At 57.2% G+C, this 18,734-nt stretch overlaps 1 protein-coding gene across 1 annotated transcript in view; it reads left to right on the top strand.

The window, feature by feature from the left end:
- The window catches only part of LOC137311619 (plexin A3-like), a gene marked incomplete at its 3' end in the record, with an annotated part of 195,978 nt that overhangs the window by 65,784 nt on the left and 111,460 nt on the right, over positions 1-18,734 (top strand). The window contains exons 3-4 of the mRNA XM_067978717.1: positions 8,614-8,754; positions 10,725-10,825. Coding sequence (XP_067834818.1) covers positions 8,614-8,754; positions 10,725-10,825 — 242 coding nt within the window. The remainder of the gene's footprint in view (positions 1-8,613; positions 8,755-10,724; positions 10,826-18,734) is intronic.

The following is an 18,734-nucleotide window of genomic DNA, read 5'->3' as shown; positions in this document are numbered from 1 at the left end:
TCTCTCTCACTCACTCGCCCTCCCTCGCCCCCTCTCTCACTCTCACTCACCCTCTCTCTCTCTCTCACTCTCTCGTCCCTTCACTCTCTCTCGGCCCCTCTCTCTTTCGGCCTCTTTCTCTCTCTCTCTCGCTCTCTTCCTCTCTCTCTCTCGCTCTCTCTCTCTCTCTTCCTCTCTCCCTCTCTCTCCTCTCTCTCTCTCTCGCCCTCTTTCCTCTCTCTCTCTCTCTCCCTCCCTCTCCCTCTCTTGCTCTCCCTCTCTTGCTCTCTCTCTCTCGCTCTCTCTCTCCCTCTCTCTCTCTCGCCCTCTTTCCTCCCTCTCTCTCTCTCCCGCTCTCTCCCTCGCTCTCTCTCTCTCCCTCGCTCTCTCTCTCTCTCTTGCTCTCTCTCGCTCTCGCTCTCTCTCGCTCTCGCTCTCTCTCACGCTCTCTCTCCCTCTCTCTCTTGCTCTCTCTCTCTCTCTCTCTCTCGCTCTCTCTCGCTCTCCCCCTCTCTCTCTCTCGCCCTCTTTCCTCTCTCTCTCTCTCCTGCTCTCTCCCTCTCTCTCCCTCGCTCTCTCCCTCGCTCTCTCTCTATCTCTCGCCCTCTCTCTCTCCCTCTCTCTCTCGCCCTCTCTCTCCCTCTCTCTCTCGCCCTCTCTCTCTCTCTCTCTCGCCCTCTCTCTCTCGCCCTCTCTCTCTCCCTCTCTCTCTCTCTCTCGCCCTCTCTCTCTCGCCCTCTCTCTCTCGCTCTCTCTCTCGCTCTCTCTCGCCTCTCTCTCGCCCTCTCTCTCGCCCTCTCTCTCGCTCTCTCTCTCTCTCTCTCGCCCTCTCTCTCTCGCCCTCTCTCTCTCTCTCTCTCTCTCCCTCTCTCTCTCTCGCCCTCTCTCTCTCGCCCTCTCTCTCTCTCTCTCTCTCTCGCTCTCTCTGTCTCTCCCTCTCTCTCTCGCCCTCTCTCTCTCTCTCTCTCTCTCGCCCTCTCTCTCTCGCCCTCTCTCTCTCTCTCTCTCTCTCGCTCTCTCTCTCTCGCCTCTCTCTCTCGCCCTCTCTCTCTCTCTCTCTCTCTCGCTCTCTCTCTCTCTCGCCCTCTCTCTCTCGCCCTCTCTCTCTCTCTCCCTCTCCGACTCTCTCTCTCTCTCTCTCGCCCTCTCTCCCTCTCTCTCTCTCTCTCTCTCGCCCTCTCTCTCTCTCGCCCTCTCTCTCTCTCGCCCTCTCTCTCTCTCGCCCTCTCTCTCTCTCGCCCTCTCTCTCTCGCCCTCTCTCTCTCGCCCTCTCTCTCTCGCCCTCTCTCTCTCTCTCTCTCCGACTCTCTCTCTCTCTCTCGCCCTCTCTCTCTCGCCCTCTCTCTCTCTCTCTCTCTCTCTCTCTCTCTCGCCCTCTCTCTCTCGCCCTCTCTCTCTCGCCCTCTCTCTCTCGCCCTCTCTCTCTCGCCCTCTCTCTCTCTCTCTCTCTCTCCCTCTCTCTCTCTCGCCCTCTCTCTCTCGCCCTCTCTCTCTCTCTCCCTCTCCGACTCTCTCTCTCTCTCTCGCCCTCTCTCCCTCTCTCTCTCTCTCTCTCTCTGTTCTGCCAGTCTCCACATGAGCCTATGCTCCAGTACCTCGGGGGAGCTCTGGGCTTTTGTTCTCCAATGTTTCTCCGTCAGCTGGAAGCACTCAGCACTGAATACACCGGAATAATTCCAGATTTCACAGGTGCCATCTGCTCCCCCCGACTAGTGGCTTGTTCCAAGAAATCTCGGATTCCGTCTCTCTGCCAATCGGTCCTTGTAAATCTCCTGGTCCTTTCTTAAAAAAAATAAATAAATTTGAAATGGTACCAGGTGACTTCAGTTATGTGGAGAGACCGGAGAAACTGGGATTGTTCTCCTTGGAGCAGAGAAGGTTAAGGGGAGATTTAATAGAGGGCTTCAAATTTGATTTATATAAAGAAAGAAAGATTTGCATTTCTCCGGCCCCTTTCACCCCCTCAGGACGTCCCAAAGCTCCTCACGGCCAATGAAGTACTTTTTTTTTGAAGTGAGGCCACTGTTGTAATGTGGGGAACGCGGCAGCCAATTTGCGCACAGCAAGATCCCACAAACAGCAAGTGGGATCATCACAATAGTTCTCTGACACCCGTGGGTCTCTCTCTCGGAGTCAGGAGCCCCCACCCCGCCGCCCTGCTCGCTCCAGAGACTCGAGCCCCCCGTAATCCAGGCCCGACACTCCCCCCCGGTGCCAGTACTGAGGGAGCGCCGCACTGTCGGAGGGTCGGTACTGAGGGAGCGCCGCACTGTGGGAGGGTCAGTACTGAGGGAGCGCCGCACTGTCGGGGGTCGGTACTGAGGGAGCGCCGCACTGTCGGAGGGTCGGTACTGAGGGAGCGCCGCACTGTCGGAGGGTCAGTACTGAGGGAGCGCCGCACTGTGGGAGGGTCGGTACTGAGGGAGCGCCGCACTGTCGGAGGGTCGGTACTGAGGGAGCGCCGCACTGTCGGAGGGTCAGTACTGAGGGAGCGCCGCACTGTCGGAGGGTCGGTACTGAGGGAGCGCCGCACTGTCGGAGGGTCGGTACTGAGGGAGCGCCGCACTGTCGGAGGGTCGGTACTGAGGGAGCGCCGCACTGTCGGAGGGTCAGTACTGAGGGAGCGCCATACTGTCGGAGGGTCGGTACTGAGGGAGCGCCGCACTGTGGGAGGGTCGGTACTGAGGGAGCGCCGTACTGTCGGAGGGTCGGTACTGAGGGAGCGCCGCACTGTCGGAGGGTCAGTACTGAGGGAGCGCCGTACTGTGGGAGGGTCAGTACTGAGGGGGCGCCGCACTGTGGGAGGGTCAGTACTGAGGGAGCGCCGCACTGTCGGAGGGTCGGTACTGAGGGAGCGCCGCACTGTCGGAGGGTCGGTACTGAGGGAGCGCCGCACTGTCGGAGGGTCGGTACTGAGGGAGCGCCGCACTGTCGGAGGGTCAGTACTGAGGGAGCGCCGCACTGTCGGAGGGTCGGTACTGAGGGAGCGCCGCACTGTCGGAGGGTCGGTACTGAGCGAGCGCCGCACTGTCGGAGGCTCAGTACTGAGGGAGCGCCGCACTGTCGGAGGGTCGGTACTGAGGGAGCGCCGCACTGTGGGAGGGTCGGTACTGAGGGAGCGCCGCACTGTCGGAGGGTCAGTACTGAGGGAGCGCCGCACTGTCGGAGGGTCGGTACTGAGGGAGCGCCGCACTGTCGGAGGGTCAGTACTGAGGGAGCGCCGCACTGTCGGAGGGGCCGTCTTTCGGGATGAGACGTTAAACCGAGGCCCCCGTCTGCCCTCAGTGGGGTGGGGGAGTCTCCCCGGGGTCCTGGGGGCCAATACTGACCCGTGAACCCACAGAGATCACGGGACGGTTTTAAGTGTTCAACTCCCTCTCTCGTCCCCTGAACGAGTGGACGCCACTGACCAAATGGGCTGCGGAATAGGTTTGCATTGGCCGTCGCCGGGGGAGGGGGGGGTCAGAACGAGGACACGGGCAGGTCAAAGGGCGTTGGCAGGGCAACCAGCAGATCGCTTTGCCAGAAAGGGGCCCTTTGAACCAACGGAGGCTGCGACGACCGTCTCTTCATTTGCGGAGGGTTGTGTTGGGGGGGGGTGGAGAGAGGAGGAGGGGGGAGGGGGCTGGTACGTCCGCGACAAACGCCGTAACCTCCTGATGACCTGCCCGCCCACTCCTGCGGGTTAAAGGTCTCCCCCCCCCCCCCCCCCCCCACCCCCACCCACTCCCGCCGGGCATTTGCCTCCAGATGCCACATCATCTGGGGGCAGCGATGGGGATGGGTCCTCGGGGGAACGCTGGTCGCTCGGCCTCCCCGACCTCTGGGCTCCAAAGAAGGGGGCGCTCACAGGACAAGAGGCGGACAGTCCAGTCACCGGAGGGAAGGGTCACGCCCCCCCCACCCCAGGCCCACCTTGCCGGGTTCCCCTCGCCGCCATTTTAAGGCGGGCGTTAAAATGGCGGACGCAGGGCGAGGGGATTAAGTGCCCGAGTTGTGACCTTTGTCACAGAGAGATTCCAGAATTGGTAATGTGCTTTAATGACATTCGCATAACGCTGGGGTACAGTACTGGTGGGTCCGGGTCTGTCTCTGTATAACACTGGGGTACAGTACTGGTGGGTCCAGGTCTGTCTCTGTATAACACTGGGGTACAGTACTGGGGGGTCCAGGTCTGTCACTGTATAACACTGGGGTACAGTACTGGTGGGTCCGGGTCTGTCACTGTATAACACTGGGGTACAGTACTGGTGGGTCCGGGTCTGTCACTGTATAACACTGGGGTACAGTACTGGGGGGTACAGGTCTGTCACTGTATAACACTGGGGTACAGTACTGGTGGGTCCAGGTCTCTCACTGTATAACACTGGGGTACAGTACTGGTGGGTCCGGGTCTCTCACTGTATAACACTGGGGTACAGTACTGGTGGGTCCGGGTCTCTCACTGTATAACACTGGGGTACAGTACTGGGGGGTCCGGGTCTCTCACTGTATAACACTGGGGTACAGTACTGGGGGGTCCGGGTCTCTCACTGTATAACACTGGGGTACAGTACTGGGGGGTCCAGGTCTCTCACTGTATAACACTGGGGTACAGTACTGGGGGGTCCGGGTCTCTCACTGTATAACACTGGGGTACAGTACTGGGGGGTCCAGGTCTGTCAGAGGAGGCCATTCAGCCCTTTGAGCCTGTTCCGGGGGACCGGCGAGACGTGACTGCAGAAGGTGAAGGGAGGAGGTGGTGTGGGCGGTGCAGTGCACTCCTGATTGACTCAGTGCTGAGCAGCAGCGTGGAAACCTGCAGTGCAGAAAGCTCCCGCACAGCGGAGGGGCCGAAACATTGGCTGCAAATTAACGCGACGGTAATTTCCCCGCGGGAGAGAGAGCTCCGCACAGAGCAGGCTGCAGCGAGGGAGTCTCCCGTTGCCCTGCTCTGCCCCCTCGCCGTTTCCTGCGCCGGGCGTGAGCGAGGGGCAGCGTCGAATGCCGCCCTCGGTAGCCCGTCCCGGAGGCAGGGCCACGTCCCGACCGGCCTCCATGAGGTTTGCTTTGGTTTAAAGGCGCAGTCCTGAAAGGAGCCGGGTTTCCCTCGGAGGTCTGTGAGGAGCTGGCTGATCTCAGCCGGGGCTCGGGCCGGAGAGAGTCGGGGGGGGGGCTACATTTGGCCTCAGTTTGCCTCGATTGGAAAAGGAGGGGAGGGGCTCTTAAGAAATCAGCTCCAGTTCCTGATCGCTATCCTGCTGGCTTGTGCGAGCGCGAGTGTGCAAGTGCAAGTGTGCGAGAGTGTGAACACAGACGTGAGGCGGGCCCAGTGTCGGCTTTGATTTCTCTGGCCCCCTCCCCCCGGTCGAATAGCCCCCCCCCCCAAACGCTCCGGGGTTCACGCGCAGTGAACTCTCTAACCCAGGGGAGAAAGCTATGGGGGCGGGGAGATCCCCAGCATCGAGCCTCAGACGTCGGCTGCGAGGGGAGGGGCTGGTCCCAGATCGACTTTCGGGACGACGGGAGCCGGGCGGTGAGGGTCCGGACGCTCGCTCTGCTCTCCCACCAACACCCCTTCACCGATATTCTGTTTTAAAACACAATCTCCGAGGCCTTAAAAGCTGCTATAAGGTGACTGATGACTGGGCTGACAGGCCATCCGTTCACCCTCCTGCTTTAATGCTTCCAGTATCCTCCCTTAGAGGCAACTTTCTATCGATAATTCACCGTTTCTCTTTTACAAATCAAATCCGACAGCGAACTGGGCGTGGTTCCGTGTGTGTGTGTGTGTGTGTGTGTGTGTGTGTGTACGTCTCTGTGTGTCTGTGTTTCTCTGTGTCTGTGCATCTCTGTCTGTGTCTGTGTGTTTGTGTGTCTCTGTCTGTATCTGCCTGTGTCCCTGTGTGTCTGCCCGTGTCTCCGTGTGTCTCTGTGTCTGTGTGTGTGTCTTGTGTCTGCCTCTGTGCCTCTGTCTCTCTGTCTCTGTGTGTCTGCTTGTGTCTCTGTGTGTCTGCTTGTGTCTCTGTGTGTGTCTGTGTCTGCCTCTGTCTCTCTGTCTCTGTGCGTCTGTCTCTGTATCTCCGTGTCTGTGTGTCTGCCTGTGTCTCTCTCTGTCTCTGTGTCAGTGTCTGTGTGTCTGCCTGTGTGTCTGTCTGTCTCTGTCCCTGTGTGTGTCTTTGTCTGTGTCTGCCTGTGTCCCTGTCTGTCTCTGTGTGTGTTTGCCTGTGTCTCTGTCTCTGTCTCTGTGTGTGTGTCTGTCTGTCTCTGTCTGTGTCTGTGCGTCTGCCTGTGTCTCTGTCTCTGTGTGTGTCTCTGTCTGTGTGTGTGTCTCTGTCTGTGTGTCTGCCTTTGTCTCTGTCTGTCTCTGTCTGTGTGTGTGTCTCTGTCTGGGTGTCTGCCTGTGTCTCTGTCTCTGTGTGTGTCTCTGTCTGTTTGTCTGCCTGTGTCTCTGTCTGTCTCTGTCTCTGTCTGTGTGTCTGCCTGTGTCTCTGTCTGTCTCTGTCTCTGTCTGTGTGTCTGCCTGTGTCTCTGTCTCTCTCTGTCTCTGTGTGTGTCTCTGTCTGTGTGTCTGCCTGTGTCTCTGTCTCTCTCTCTCTCTGTGTGTGTCTCTGTCTGTGTGTCTGCCTGTGTCTCTGTCTGTCTCTGTCTCTGTGTGTGTCTCTGTCTGTGTGTCTGACTGTCTCTGTGTCTCTGTCTGCCTGTCTCTGTGTGTGTGTCTGCCTGTGTCTCTGTCTGTCTCTGTCTCTGTGTGTGTGTCTGACTGTCTCTGTGTCTGTCTCTGTGTGTGTGTTTGTTTGCCTGTGTCTCTGTCTGTCTCTGTCTCTCTGTGTGTGTCTGACTGTCTCTGTGTCTGTCTCTGTGTGTGTGTTTGTTTGCCTGTGTCTCTGTCTGCCTGTCTCTGTGCCTGTATCTGTGTGTGTGTTTGTTTGCCTGTGTCTCTGTCTGCCTGTCTCTGTGCCTGTATCTGTGTGTGTGAGAAGATGTGGCAGGGGCCGTGCTAAGCAGCGTTGAATTCGGCCCGAGATACTATGCCGACCCCTCCGGCCCTCTCTCTCCCCCTCTCCCTGAAGGCGCTGGCTCTCACCAGGGTGCGGTTCCGTGGGGGCCACTCTGGCGGGGCGGGGCTGAGAGTGTCAGCCGGCTATTCAACCATGATGGGGGGGCACAACAGCTGGCACCTGATCTCGTCCTTGCTGCCACCAGACAGCCACACATCCTGGGCGAGGTCAGCGACCCGGATTAAGAACCCCGACTCTTCCACCTCACTCCCCCCGGTGCCGGTACTGAGGGAGCGCCGCACTGTCGGAGGGGCCGTCTTTCGAGATGAGACGTTAAACCGAGGGCCCCCGTCTGCCCCTCTCAGGTGGGACGTAAAAGATCCCACGACTGCTGGAGAAGAGCCGTGGTGGGGGAGGGGGGAGTTCTCCCCCGGGGTCCTGGGGCCAATATTTATCCCTCAACCAACATCACTAAAAAAAAACCAGATGATCTGGTCATTTATCGCATCGCTGTTTGTGGGATCTTGCTGTGCGCAAATCGCTGAAGTATTTCCCACATTACAACAGTGACCGCACTCCAAAAAAAGTACCTCATTGGCTGTGAAACGCTTTGGGACGTCCTGAGGTGGTGAAAGGGGCCGGAGAAATGGGAGTTCTCTCGTTGGAACATAGGAACAGGGGGAGGCCATTCAGCCCCTCGAGCCTGTTCCGCCGTTCGGTGAGATCACGGCTGATCTGTGACCTGACTCCATCTCCCCGCCTTCGCCCCATATCCCTTAATACCCTTTGGTTAACAGAAATCTATTGATCTCAGATTTAAAATGAACGATCGAGTTGGCATCGACTGCCGTCTGCGAAAGAGAGTTCCAAACTTCTCCCACCCTTTGTGTGCAGAAGAGTTTCTAATCTCACTCCTGAGAGTCCTGGCCGTCTGCTCCTCTATCCCATTTAGACTCTTATTATCCAAGGAGCACGTGGCCTCCTTATTCTTCTGACAAAATGCGCCGTCTCACACTCGTCCATATTGAAATTCATTTGCCAATTACACGCCCATTCCGAAAGTTTATTAACGTCCTTCTTTCATTCCGACAGGGCCTTTCACGAGCTCAGGACGTCCCACAGTCTTTCACAGCCATTGAAGTACTTTTGGAAGTGTGCTCACTGTCGTAATGTGGGAAACGCAGCAGCCAATTTGTGCACAGCAAGATCCCACAAACAGCGATGAGATAAAAGACCAGATCACCTTGTTTTTTTTTTTTAGTGAGGGATAAATATCGGCCCCTGGACACCGGGGAGAACTCCCCCCTCCCACTCCCACCTCTGCTCTTCTTCCAGCAGTGCCCGTGGCAACTTTTACATCCACCGAAGAGGGCAGACGGTGGTGGAGGGGGGGGGGGGGGGGCGGGGGAGGCCCTCGGTTTGACGTCTCATCCGAAAGACGGCATCTCCGACAGTGCGGCGCTCCCTCGGTGCTGCACTGGGGGAGTGTCGGGGCCTGGATTACGGGGCCGGAGTGTCTGGAGTGGGGGCTCGAACCCTCGACCTTCTGACTCGGAGCTGAGAGTGAGACCCACCGAGCCTAGGGAGGAAGGGGGACAAAACAGACACGAGAGCGAATTCTAACCCCCCACCCCCATCTCTTTTCTTCCCGTAGATCAGAGTTGACGCTGTCCCGCAGGCCTCCCACAATGCAATGCTGTACGAGGTGGTGCCAGCGATGGAGGGCAGCCCAATACTACGAGACATGGTTTTCAGTCCCGACCTACAGTACATCTACTTGCTGACGGACCAGAAGGTACCTGCCCCCCCCCCCCCCCGCCTCGGGCCTTCCCCTCTTCTCTCTGATTGTCGCCCGCCATCCGTTAACCCGTCCGTTGCGGTCGCTCCTGAAGTAGGCCTCGTTTGAGGCCTACCTCTTCGAACCCGCCCCTCCCCCAGGAACTGGGGGGCACGCACAAGATCCTCTAGCGGTTTAAGGCAGCGCTGGAGGTCCGGGGACTGTGCGGTAAGAATCCACCACCAAATCTCTTCGGTCGGACCAACATCAAGGCCGGGTTGGGCCGTGCCTGAGGCCTGTTTGTGTTTCGAAGAGGTCACGCCCTCCACCACGTAATAACTGCCTGCGATTACCGACCATTTTCCCTGTCTGTGCAGTTAATTGTTACCTTCACTGTGCCAAGAAATGAGCTCGAGATTTCTCCCTCCCTCTCTCGCTCTCTCTCTCACTTTCCGTTTCTTTCTCTCCACGTCTCTGTGCATGTCTCCCTCTCCTTCTCTCCCTCTCTTTCCCTCTTTCTCTGTCAGTTTCTCTCTTTTTTTTCTTTTTCTCCCCTCTCCCTCCCCTCCCTCTCCCCTCTCCCTCCCCTCCTTCTCCCCTCTCCCTCCCCCCTTCCCCTCCCTTCTCCCCTCTCCCTCCCCTCTCCCTCCCCTCGCTACTCCCCTCTCCCTCCCCTCCCTTCTCCTTTCTCCTCCACTCTCCTCCCCTCTCCCTCCCCTCCCCTCCTCTCCTCCTCTCCTCCCCTCTCCTCCCCTCTCCTCCCCCTCTCCTCCTCTCTTCCCCTCTCCTCCACTCTCCTTACCTCTACTCTCTCCACTCCCCTCATCTCCCACTCCCTCCCTTCCCCTCCCCTCACCTCCCCTCTTCTCCACTCTCCTCCCCTCCCCACTCCTCCCCTCCCCTCTCTTTCTCTCGCTCTCTCTCTCTCTCTCTCTATCGTGCCCTGTGTCAGTTTCTCTCTCCTTCCTCTCTCTCTCCCTCTCTCTCGATCGTGACTCTTCGACCTTAAACCTGCCATTCTGCACTGAAGTAGGGACATTAACCCACCCCTCTCCAGGAGGAGCTGAATTTCCTTTGTGTTTCCCAATTGTCTGTTAAACTGGCCTGACCCCCTTAACAAGTGAAAACATCTTCTCTACGTCTACCCTATCAAACCCCTTTGTAATCTTAAAGACCTCTATCAGGTCCTCTGAATGGCCTCCTCCTGCTGCTAATGTAGCAGGTTCGAGGGACCGAATGGCCTCCTCCTGTTCCTAATGTAACAGGCTCGAGGGGCTGAGCGGCCTCCTCCTGTTCCTAATGTGACAGGCTCGAGGGGCTGAATGGCCTCCCCCTGTTCCCAATGTAACAGGCTCGAGGGGGCTGAGCGGCCTCCTCCTGTTCCTAATGTGACAGGCTCGAGGGGGCTGAACGGCCTCCTCCTGTTCCTAATGTGACAGGCTCGAGGGGCTGTAATGGCCTCCCCCTGTTCCTAATGTAACAGGCTCGAGGGGGCTGAACGGCCTCCTCCTGTTCCTAATGTGACAGGCTCGAGGGGCTGAATGGCCTCCCCCTGTTCCTAATGTAACAGGCTCGAGGGGGCTGAGCGGCCTCCTCCTGTTCCTAATGTGACAGGCTCGAGGGGCTGAATGGCCTCCCCCTGTTCCTAATGTAACAGGCTCGAGGGGGCTGAGCGGCCTCCCCCTGTTCCTAATGTAACAGGCTCGAGGGGCTGAGCGGCCTCCTCCTGTTCCTAATGTAACAGGCTCGAGGGGGCTGAACGGCCTCCCCCTGTTCCTAATGTAACAGGCTCGAGGGGGCTGAACGGCCTCCTCCTGTTCCTAATGTGACAGGCTCGAGGGGGCTGAGCGGCCTCCTCCTGCTGCTAATGTAGCAGGTTCGAGGGACCGAATGGCCTCCTCCTGTTCCTAAGTCCCCTTGTCTTTTTGTACTTCTTCTGATAAGCCATCTGAGCTCTTTGTTTCTTTCCCCTCCTTCCCTCCCTCTAGGTCGGGCGTGTTCCAGTGGAGAGCTGCAAACAGTATGAGACGTGTTCGAAGTGTCTCAGCTCTGGGGACCCACACTGCGGCTGGTGTGTTCTGCACAGTAGGTCAGCATCAACACCTGCAATAAGTACTGTGTCCAGCTCTGGGCACCGCACCTTCGGAAGGACATATTGGACTTGGAGGGACTGCAGCGTAGGTTTACTAGAATGATCCCCGGACTCCAAGGGTTAATTTACGAGGAGAGATTACACAGACTAGGGGTGTATTCCCTGGAATCTAGAAGATTAAGGGGTGATTTGATCGAAGTTTTCAAGATATTAAGGGGGACTGATGGAGAGAAACTATTTCCGCTGGTTGGGGATTCTAGGAGTAGGGGACACAGTCTAAAAATTAGAGCCAGGACTCTCAGGAGTGAGATTAGAAACTCTTCTACACACAAAGGGTGGGAGAAGTTTGGAACTCTCTTTCGCAGACGGCAGTCGATGCCAACTCGATCGTTCATTTTAAATCTGAGATCGATAGATTTCTGTTAACCAAAGGGTATTAAGGGATATGGGGCGAAGGCGGGGAGATGGAGTCAGGTCACAGATCAGCCGTGGTCTCACCGAACGGCGGAACAGGCTCGAGGGGCTGAATGGCCTCCCCCTGTTCCAATGTTCCAAAGAAAGAACCTCCCATTTCTCCGGCCCCTTTCACCACCTCAGGACGTCCCAAAGCGTTTCACAGCCAATGAGGTACTTTTTTTTTGACGTGTGCTCACTGTTGTAATGTGGGAAACGTGGCAGCCGATTTGCGCACAGCAAGATCCCACAAACAGCAAATGAGATAAATGACCAGATCGCCTTTTTTTTTAGTGATGTTGGTCGAGGGATAAATATTGGCCCCATGACCCCGGGGAGAACTCCCCCTCCCTCTGCTCTTCTTCCAATAGCGGCCGTGGGATCTTTTACGTCCCACCTGAGAGGGCAGACGGGGGCCTGGGTTTAATGTCTCATCCTAAAAGACGGCCCCTCCGACAGTGCGGCGCTCCCTCAGTACTGACCCTCTAACAGTGCGGTGCTCCCTCAGTACTGACCCTCCGACAGTGCGGCGCTCCCTCAGTACTGCCCCTCCGACAGTGCGGCGCTCCCTCAGTACTGCCCCTCCGACAGTGCGGCGCTCCCTCAGTACCGACCCTCCGACAGTGCGGCGCTCCCTCAGTACTGACCCTCCGACAGTGCGGCGCTCCCTCAGTACTGCCCCTCCGACAGTGCGGCGCTCCCTCAGTACCGACCCTCCGACAGTGCAGCACTCCCTCAGTACCGACCCTCCGACAGTGCGGCGCTCCCTCAGCACTGACCCTCCGACAGTGCAGTGCTCCCTCAGTACTGCCCCTCCGACAGTGCGGCGCTCCCTCAGTACTGCCCCTCCGACAGTGCGGCGCTCCCTCAGTACCGACCCTCCGACAGTGCGGCGCTCCCTCAGTACCGACCCTCCGACAGTGCGGCGCTCCCTCAGTACCGACCCTCCGACAGTGCGGCGCTCCCTCAGTACCGACCCTCCGACAGTGCGGCGCTCCCTCAGTACCGACCCTCCGACAGTGCAGCACTCCCTCAGTACCGACCCTCCGACAGTGCGGCGCTCCCTCAGCACTGACCCTCCGACAGTGCGGCGCTCCCTCAGTACCGCCCCTCCGACAGTGCGGCGCTCCCTCAGTACTGACCCTCCGACAGTGCGGCGCTCCCTCAGTACCGACCCTCCGACAGTGCGGCGCTCCCTCGGTACTGACCCTCCGACAGTGCGGCGCTCCCTCAGTACCGCCCCTCCCACAGTGCGGCGCTCCCTCAGTACCGACCCTCCGACAGTGCGGCGCTCCCTCAGTACCGGCACCGGGGGGAGTGTCGGGGCCTGGATTACGGGGCTCAAGTCTCTGGAGCGGGGGCTCGAACCCTCGACCTTCTGACTCTGAGAGTGAGACACACTGAACCACAGCTCGTGTTAAAAGTATATCCCCTGCGTGATGGTTTATTGTAGGTTCAAAGTGTTTAAAGGGGCACTCTCTCCGTGGAGGAGAATGTTTGGGAAAGATCTTTCCCCTTTCGGGGAGCAAGGAAGTCCCAGAAAAGGAGGCGTTTAGTTTATGTCACTGTGACGTTACGCACGCATTGATCAGGGACACGTATCGATGTGGTCGGTGTTGGGTGTTTGTAAAGGAAGACATTTGACACACTTTGACCCACTTATGAAGACTGAGCCCCTTTAAAGGTCCCTTGAAGATTCATTACTGAGACTCCCTGTCTAAATGTGAAATTGCTCATCACTCAAACCAACATCTTTGTCTCTCTTTCTGTGTTTGTATCTCTGGTTTTACAGGTTTGTGTTTCTCTCTGTCTCTGTGGGTTTCTTTATCCGTCTGTCTCCTTGTCTGTGGGTGTCTCTGTCTCCTCTCTCTCTCTCTCTCACTCTGTCCCCCTCCGTCTCTCTCTGTCTCTATCTATCTCCCTCTCTCGCACGCTCTCTATATCTTTCTCTCTCTCTCCCCCACCTCAATCCTATCTCTCCCTCTGTCTCCTCTCTCTCACTCTCTTTGTTTGTCAGTCCCCCTCTCTCTCTCTCTCTCTGTTTCTCTCTCTCTGTCTCACTCTGTTTCTTTCTCTCTGTCTGTCTCTCTCTCTCTCTGTCTGTCTCTCTCTCTCTGTCCGCCTCTCTCTCTGTCCGCCTCTCTCTCTGTCAGTCTCTCTCTCTGTGTCTCTCTCTCCCTCTGCGTCCCTCTCTCCCTCTCTTTCTCTGCCTGTCTGTCTCTCCCTCGCTCTGTCTGTCTTTCTCTCTCTCTGTCTCTCTCTCTCTCTCTCTCTCTGTCTCTCTGTGTGTGTCTCTCTTTCTCTGTCTTTCTGTCTCTGTCTCTCTCTCCCACCCTCTCTCTCCCTCTCTCTCTGTGTCTGTCTGTCTCTGTCTCTCTGTCTCTCTCTGTCTCTGTCTCTCTCTGTCTCTGTGTGTGTCTCTCTCTCTCTGTGTCTCTCTCTCTGTCTCTCTCTCTCTGTCTCTCTCCCACCCCCTCTCTCCGTCTCTCTCCCACCCTCTCTCTCCGTCTCTCTCCCACCCTCTCTCTCCGTCTCTCTCCCACCCTCTCTCTCCGTCTCTCTCCCACCCTCTCTCTCCGTCTCTCTCCCACCCTCTCTCTCCGTCTCTCTCCCACCTTCTCTCTCCGTCTCTCTCCCACCCTCTCTCTCTGTCTCTCTCCGTCTCTGTCTCCCACCCTCTCTCTCCGTCTCTCTCCCACCCTCTCTCTCTGTCTCTCTCCCCCCTCTCTCTCTCTCTCCGTCTCTCTCCCACCCTCTCTCTCCGTCTCTCTCCCCCCCTCTCTCTCTGTCTCTGTCTCTGTCTCCCACCCTCTCTCTCCGTCTCTCTCCTACCCTCTCTCTCTGTCTCTGTCTCTGTCTCCCACCCTCTCTCTCCGTCTCTCTCTCTCCCTCTCTCACGAGACAGTGCCACCAGCGCTGGGGTGGAGTGAGGTGGTGAGGGGAGACGCACACTGGAGCAGGGTTGGAAAGTCAGGGGGCCTTCAAGCCGGGGACATTGGGCTGGAGACGAGTACACTGCTCGGGAGGAGGGAGGGAGGGAGAGAGAGAGAGAGAGAGAGCAGGGGCGGATTTGAGAGCGAGGACTAGGATTTTGAAACTGGGGAGGAGAGGAGGGATGGATGGACAGGACAAGATTCAGGAGAGGTGGAAATCGGAATGGCATTCCCCCCAGGCCGTCTACCCCACTCATTCATCTCCCTCTGCGTGAGGTAGTTAAACCCTAACTGTCTGTTCACCATCGCTAGTCAGTGCTCACCACTGTTATTAAATAAAGAACTGGCTTGAAAACACACCTCTGTAAAAGGGAATGCAGAATCAAAGCAGAGGTTTTGCCTTGGTCGCTGTAAGCCATTTTTGACATACTTTAAACGGAGAGTCAACCTTTAATTTGGTGCAAAATGAGTCAGTGCCTTAAAAACCCCGTCTGCAATTCTTGAATCACTTTTTATCCAGGGTGGGATCAAAGAGCGCAGTTGTGGGTTATTGTCAGCTCGAGTCTCAGTGGGGCCTCACTCTCTTTCTCTTCCCCCCCCCCCCCTGCCCTCGGAGTCAGAAGGTCGAGGGTTCGAGCCCCCCCCTCTCCTCGCTCCAGAGACTCGAACCCCGTAATACGCTCCTCCCCCGGTGCCGGTACCGAGGGAGCGCCGCGCTCTCGGAGGGGGCCGTCTTTCGGGATGAGACGTCAAACCGAGGACCCCCCCGTCCGCCCTCTCAGGTGGGACGTAAAAGATCCAACGGCCGCTTGTTGGAAGCAGAGCAGGGGGGAGGGAGGAGGAGGTATCCCCGGTGTCTCACGGCCAATATTTATGTTCTTCACAACATTCCCGTCATGAGAAGGCAGGCACGCATGCCTCTCTGTTAAATAAAGAACAAACTTTCATTTCTAAAGCCCCTTTCACCACCTCAGGACGTCCCAAAGCTCCTCACAGCCAAAGAAGTACTTTTTTTTTTTGAAGTGTAATGTGGGAAACGCGGCAGCCGATTTGCGCACAGCAAGATCCCACAAACAGCGATGAGATAAATGACCCAGATCATCTGTTGGGGGAATAAATACTGGCTCGGGACAGCCCCCCTTTCTCCTGCTCTTCTTCCGATGACGGCCGCGGGTTTGACGTTCCACCGGAGAGGTGCAGACGGGGTCTCATCCCCGAAAGACGGCCCCCTCCGACAGTGCGGCGCTCCCTCAGTACCGGCACCGGGCGGGGGGGTGGCCGGGCCTGGAGTCTCTGGAGTGAGGGGGGGGGGGGGCGCTCGAACCCACGACCGTCTGCCTCCGAGGCGATAGCGAGGCCCCACCGAGCCAGAGAAGGCCCCGTATTCGTCCGTCTCATCTTTGGCACAAGGCTTGAGAGTCCAGCGTATGTTCCAGGCGTCACGCTGTTTTCTTTTTTAAAAAGAGATTGTTTTCGCCTGAGTCCAACCGCAGCACAAAATTTACAAGTGGCTGCAGCTGCCGTCTGGAGAGCCCATCTGTTAGCAAGTTGTTCCAATTGGCTGGACCGGCCCATTTGGCCATAATCAGAGCAGGCCGAACTCTGCCGGACTGCACGCGGGCAATGCCACGGGGGGTTGGCCGGCCCCCTGTTTAAAAGCCTCCCCCCTCCTCCGGGATCTTTTACGTCCACCTGAGCGGGCAGACCTCGGTTTAAAGTCTCATCCCGAGGGGGGCGGGGCCTCCGACAGCGCGGCGTTCCCTGACCGGCGGGCGGGGGGGGGGGAGTGTCGGGCCTAGATTACAGGGCTCGAACGGTTCTGCCGTTCAGCTGCCTGTCACTTTAAGGCCGTTGCCACGGCGCTCCCAGCGGGGAAGCGGGCTGGAGAGATCCCGAAGTCAATCCGGGGGGCCGATGCTTCTGTTGCTGCTGGAAGTGCTACCAGATTGACAGCTGCGTGACTCGCACTTGTTATCTCACGAGGTTATCTCGAGGTCAAGAGGAAAATGAGCGGGCATCGCCTGCGCCTCTCTCTCCCCAACGCTCGTCCGGTCCGTGGAATCGTACAGCGCCGAAAACGGCCGTTCGGCCCATCGGGCCCGTGCTGGCCCTTTGAAAGAGCTGTCCAATTAGTCCCACACTCCCCCCTGCTCTTTCCCCACCCCCCCGTAGCCCTGCGATTTTCTCCCCTTCAAGTCTACATCCGATTCCCCTTTCGAAAGTTATTATTGAATCTGCTCCCACCGCCCTTTCAGGCAGCGAATTCCAGATCAGAACAACTCGCTGCGTCAAAAAAACATTCCTCGTCTCCCCCCCTCTGGTTCTTTTCCCGATTATCTTAAATCTGTGCGTCCTCTGGTCACCGACCCTCCTGCCCACTGGGAACGGATTTACTCGATCAAAACCCCTCATAATTTTGAACGCCTCGATTAAATCTCCCCTTAACCTTCTCTGCTCCGAGGAGAACAACCCCACTCTCTCCGGTCTCTCCACGTTAACCGAAGCCCCTCATCCCTGGAACCGTTCTGGTCAATCTCCCCTTAGCCTCTGCTCCAAGGGGAAAAGCCTCTAGTCTGAGTTTGTTTTTTGGCGTGTGTGCAGCTGTAAATTTTGTGCTGCGGCGGAACTGAGGCAGAAAACGATCTCTTTACAAAGTGGCATGAGGCGGGACGTGACGGCCAGAAGGCTCACCGCACTCGAGACTGGTAACTCTACAGCCTTCTGTGGCTTCGTGGGGTCTCCCTCTCTCCTTTCAGTCTGAAGGCCCTGAGTTCGAGCCCTCACTCCAGAGACCCCAGCCCCGTAATCCAGGCCCGACACTCCCCCCTCCCCCGCCCGATGCCGGTACTGAGGGAGCGCCGCACCGTCGGAGGGGCCGTCTTTCAGGATGAGACGTCAAACTGAGGCCCCCCCCCTCGTCTGCCCCCTCTCGGGTGGGTGTAAAAGATCCCACGGCCGCTATCAGAAGAAGGGCAGGGGGAGGATGTCCTGGGGCCGACATTAACCCCTCAACCAACACCACTTTAAAAAAAAAACAGATGATCTGGTCATTTATCACGTTGCTGTTTGTGGGATCTTGCTGTGCGCAAATTGGCTGCTGCGTTTCCCACATCACAACAGTGAGCACACTTCAAAAAAAAAAGTATTTCATTGGCTGTGAAACGCTTTGGGACGTCCTGAGGTGGTGAAAGGGGCCGGAGAAAGGCAAGTTGCTTCTGTCTTAATTTGAATTACCTGATAACCTGAATTTTTCCGAGCACTGACTCCCCACTTTGACGCTGCTCGAATTATTTTTTAATGCAAAGAAAGGATTTTGAATCGAGGGGAATACCCGATGACCTAGATATAGACACGGAAAATGCCGTGAGGCATTCAGCAGGTCAGACAGCATCCCCGGTGAGCGAGACAGAGTTATGGCTCATACCAATGACTTTTCATCGCACCTGCGTCCAGGTATCTTTAGACAGACCAGTAATAAATGATACCTCTCTTGCTTTACTGAGAGACCAGCTGCAGTGAGAGACCCTGCCGTAGAGTTGGACAGAGCCTTGATCATCTGGAGACACTGCGTTCAGTCCTGGGCACCGCACCTCAGGCAGGGGATATTGGCTTTGGAGGGGGGGTGCAGGGCAGATTCACCAGAACGACACCGGGGCTGAAGGGGTTAAATTACGAGGACAGGTTGCACAGACTAGTCTTGTATTCCCTCGAGTGTAAAAGATTAAGGGATGATCTAATCGAGGGGTTTAAGATGATTAAAGGATTCGATAGGGTCGAGAGAGAGAGAGAAACTATTTCCTCCGGTGGGGGGAGTCCAGAACAAGGGGGGGCAGAACCTTAAAATTAGAGCCAGGGGTGATGTCGGGAAGCATTTCCTCACACAAAGTGGGGGGGGGGGGGCAAATCTGGAACTCCCTCCCCCCCAGAAAAGGCTGTTGGGCGCTGGGGGTGGGTTGGAGCTTCCAAGACTGGGTTGGATAGATTTTTGTTGGGTGTCGAGGGACGTGGAACGAAGACGGGAAAATGGAGTGAGGCCGTGATCTAATTGAATGGCAGAGCAGGCCCGAGGGGCTGAACGGCCCTCCCACTGTCCCGATCCCACCCAACTCCGGTAAATACGCGTTTTAAATTATTTACTCGAAGGGCGTACGAGTGCAGCTCTGATAGATTGCGGCCCGGTGACCCAGTCCATTACGCAGGTCAGTCGTTTGGCTCAGAAGGAATTTCCGTTGCTGTCGAAGGGGTGGGGAGGTCGGGGAGAGCAAAAATACAAGTCGAGACGAGCTCCCTCATCTTCCCCCAACCTTCCCGCGAACCTCTCCGATGGGTTAATTCACCGGGGACAGCTCCAGTCACAACAGTGTTTATATTGTTGATGAACCAGCCCTCGAGTTACAGCACTGCCTCTCCCTCACCATCACCGTGACCAATGGGTTCGGGGGGGGGGAGGAAAATTATTGACCATTTGTCTTGTGCGTCAGGCGGGGTTCGCTGCGACTGGACAGCTGGTTTGTTTTTTT

Source organism: Heptranchias perlo, unplaced genomic scaffold (genome assembly GCF_035084215.1).
Source record: "Heptranchias perlo isolate sHepPer1 unplaced genomic scaffold, sHepPer1.hap1 HAP1_SCAFFOLD_372, whole genome shotgun sequence".
NCBI classification, from domain to species: Eukaryota; Metazoa; Chordata; class Chondrichthyes; order Hexanchiformes; family Hexanchidae; genus Heptranchias; species Heptranchias perlo.
This window is presented reverse-complemented; position numbering and strand designations above follow the sequence as displayed.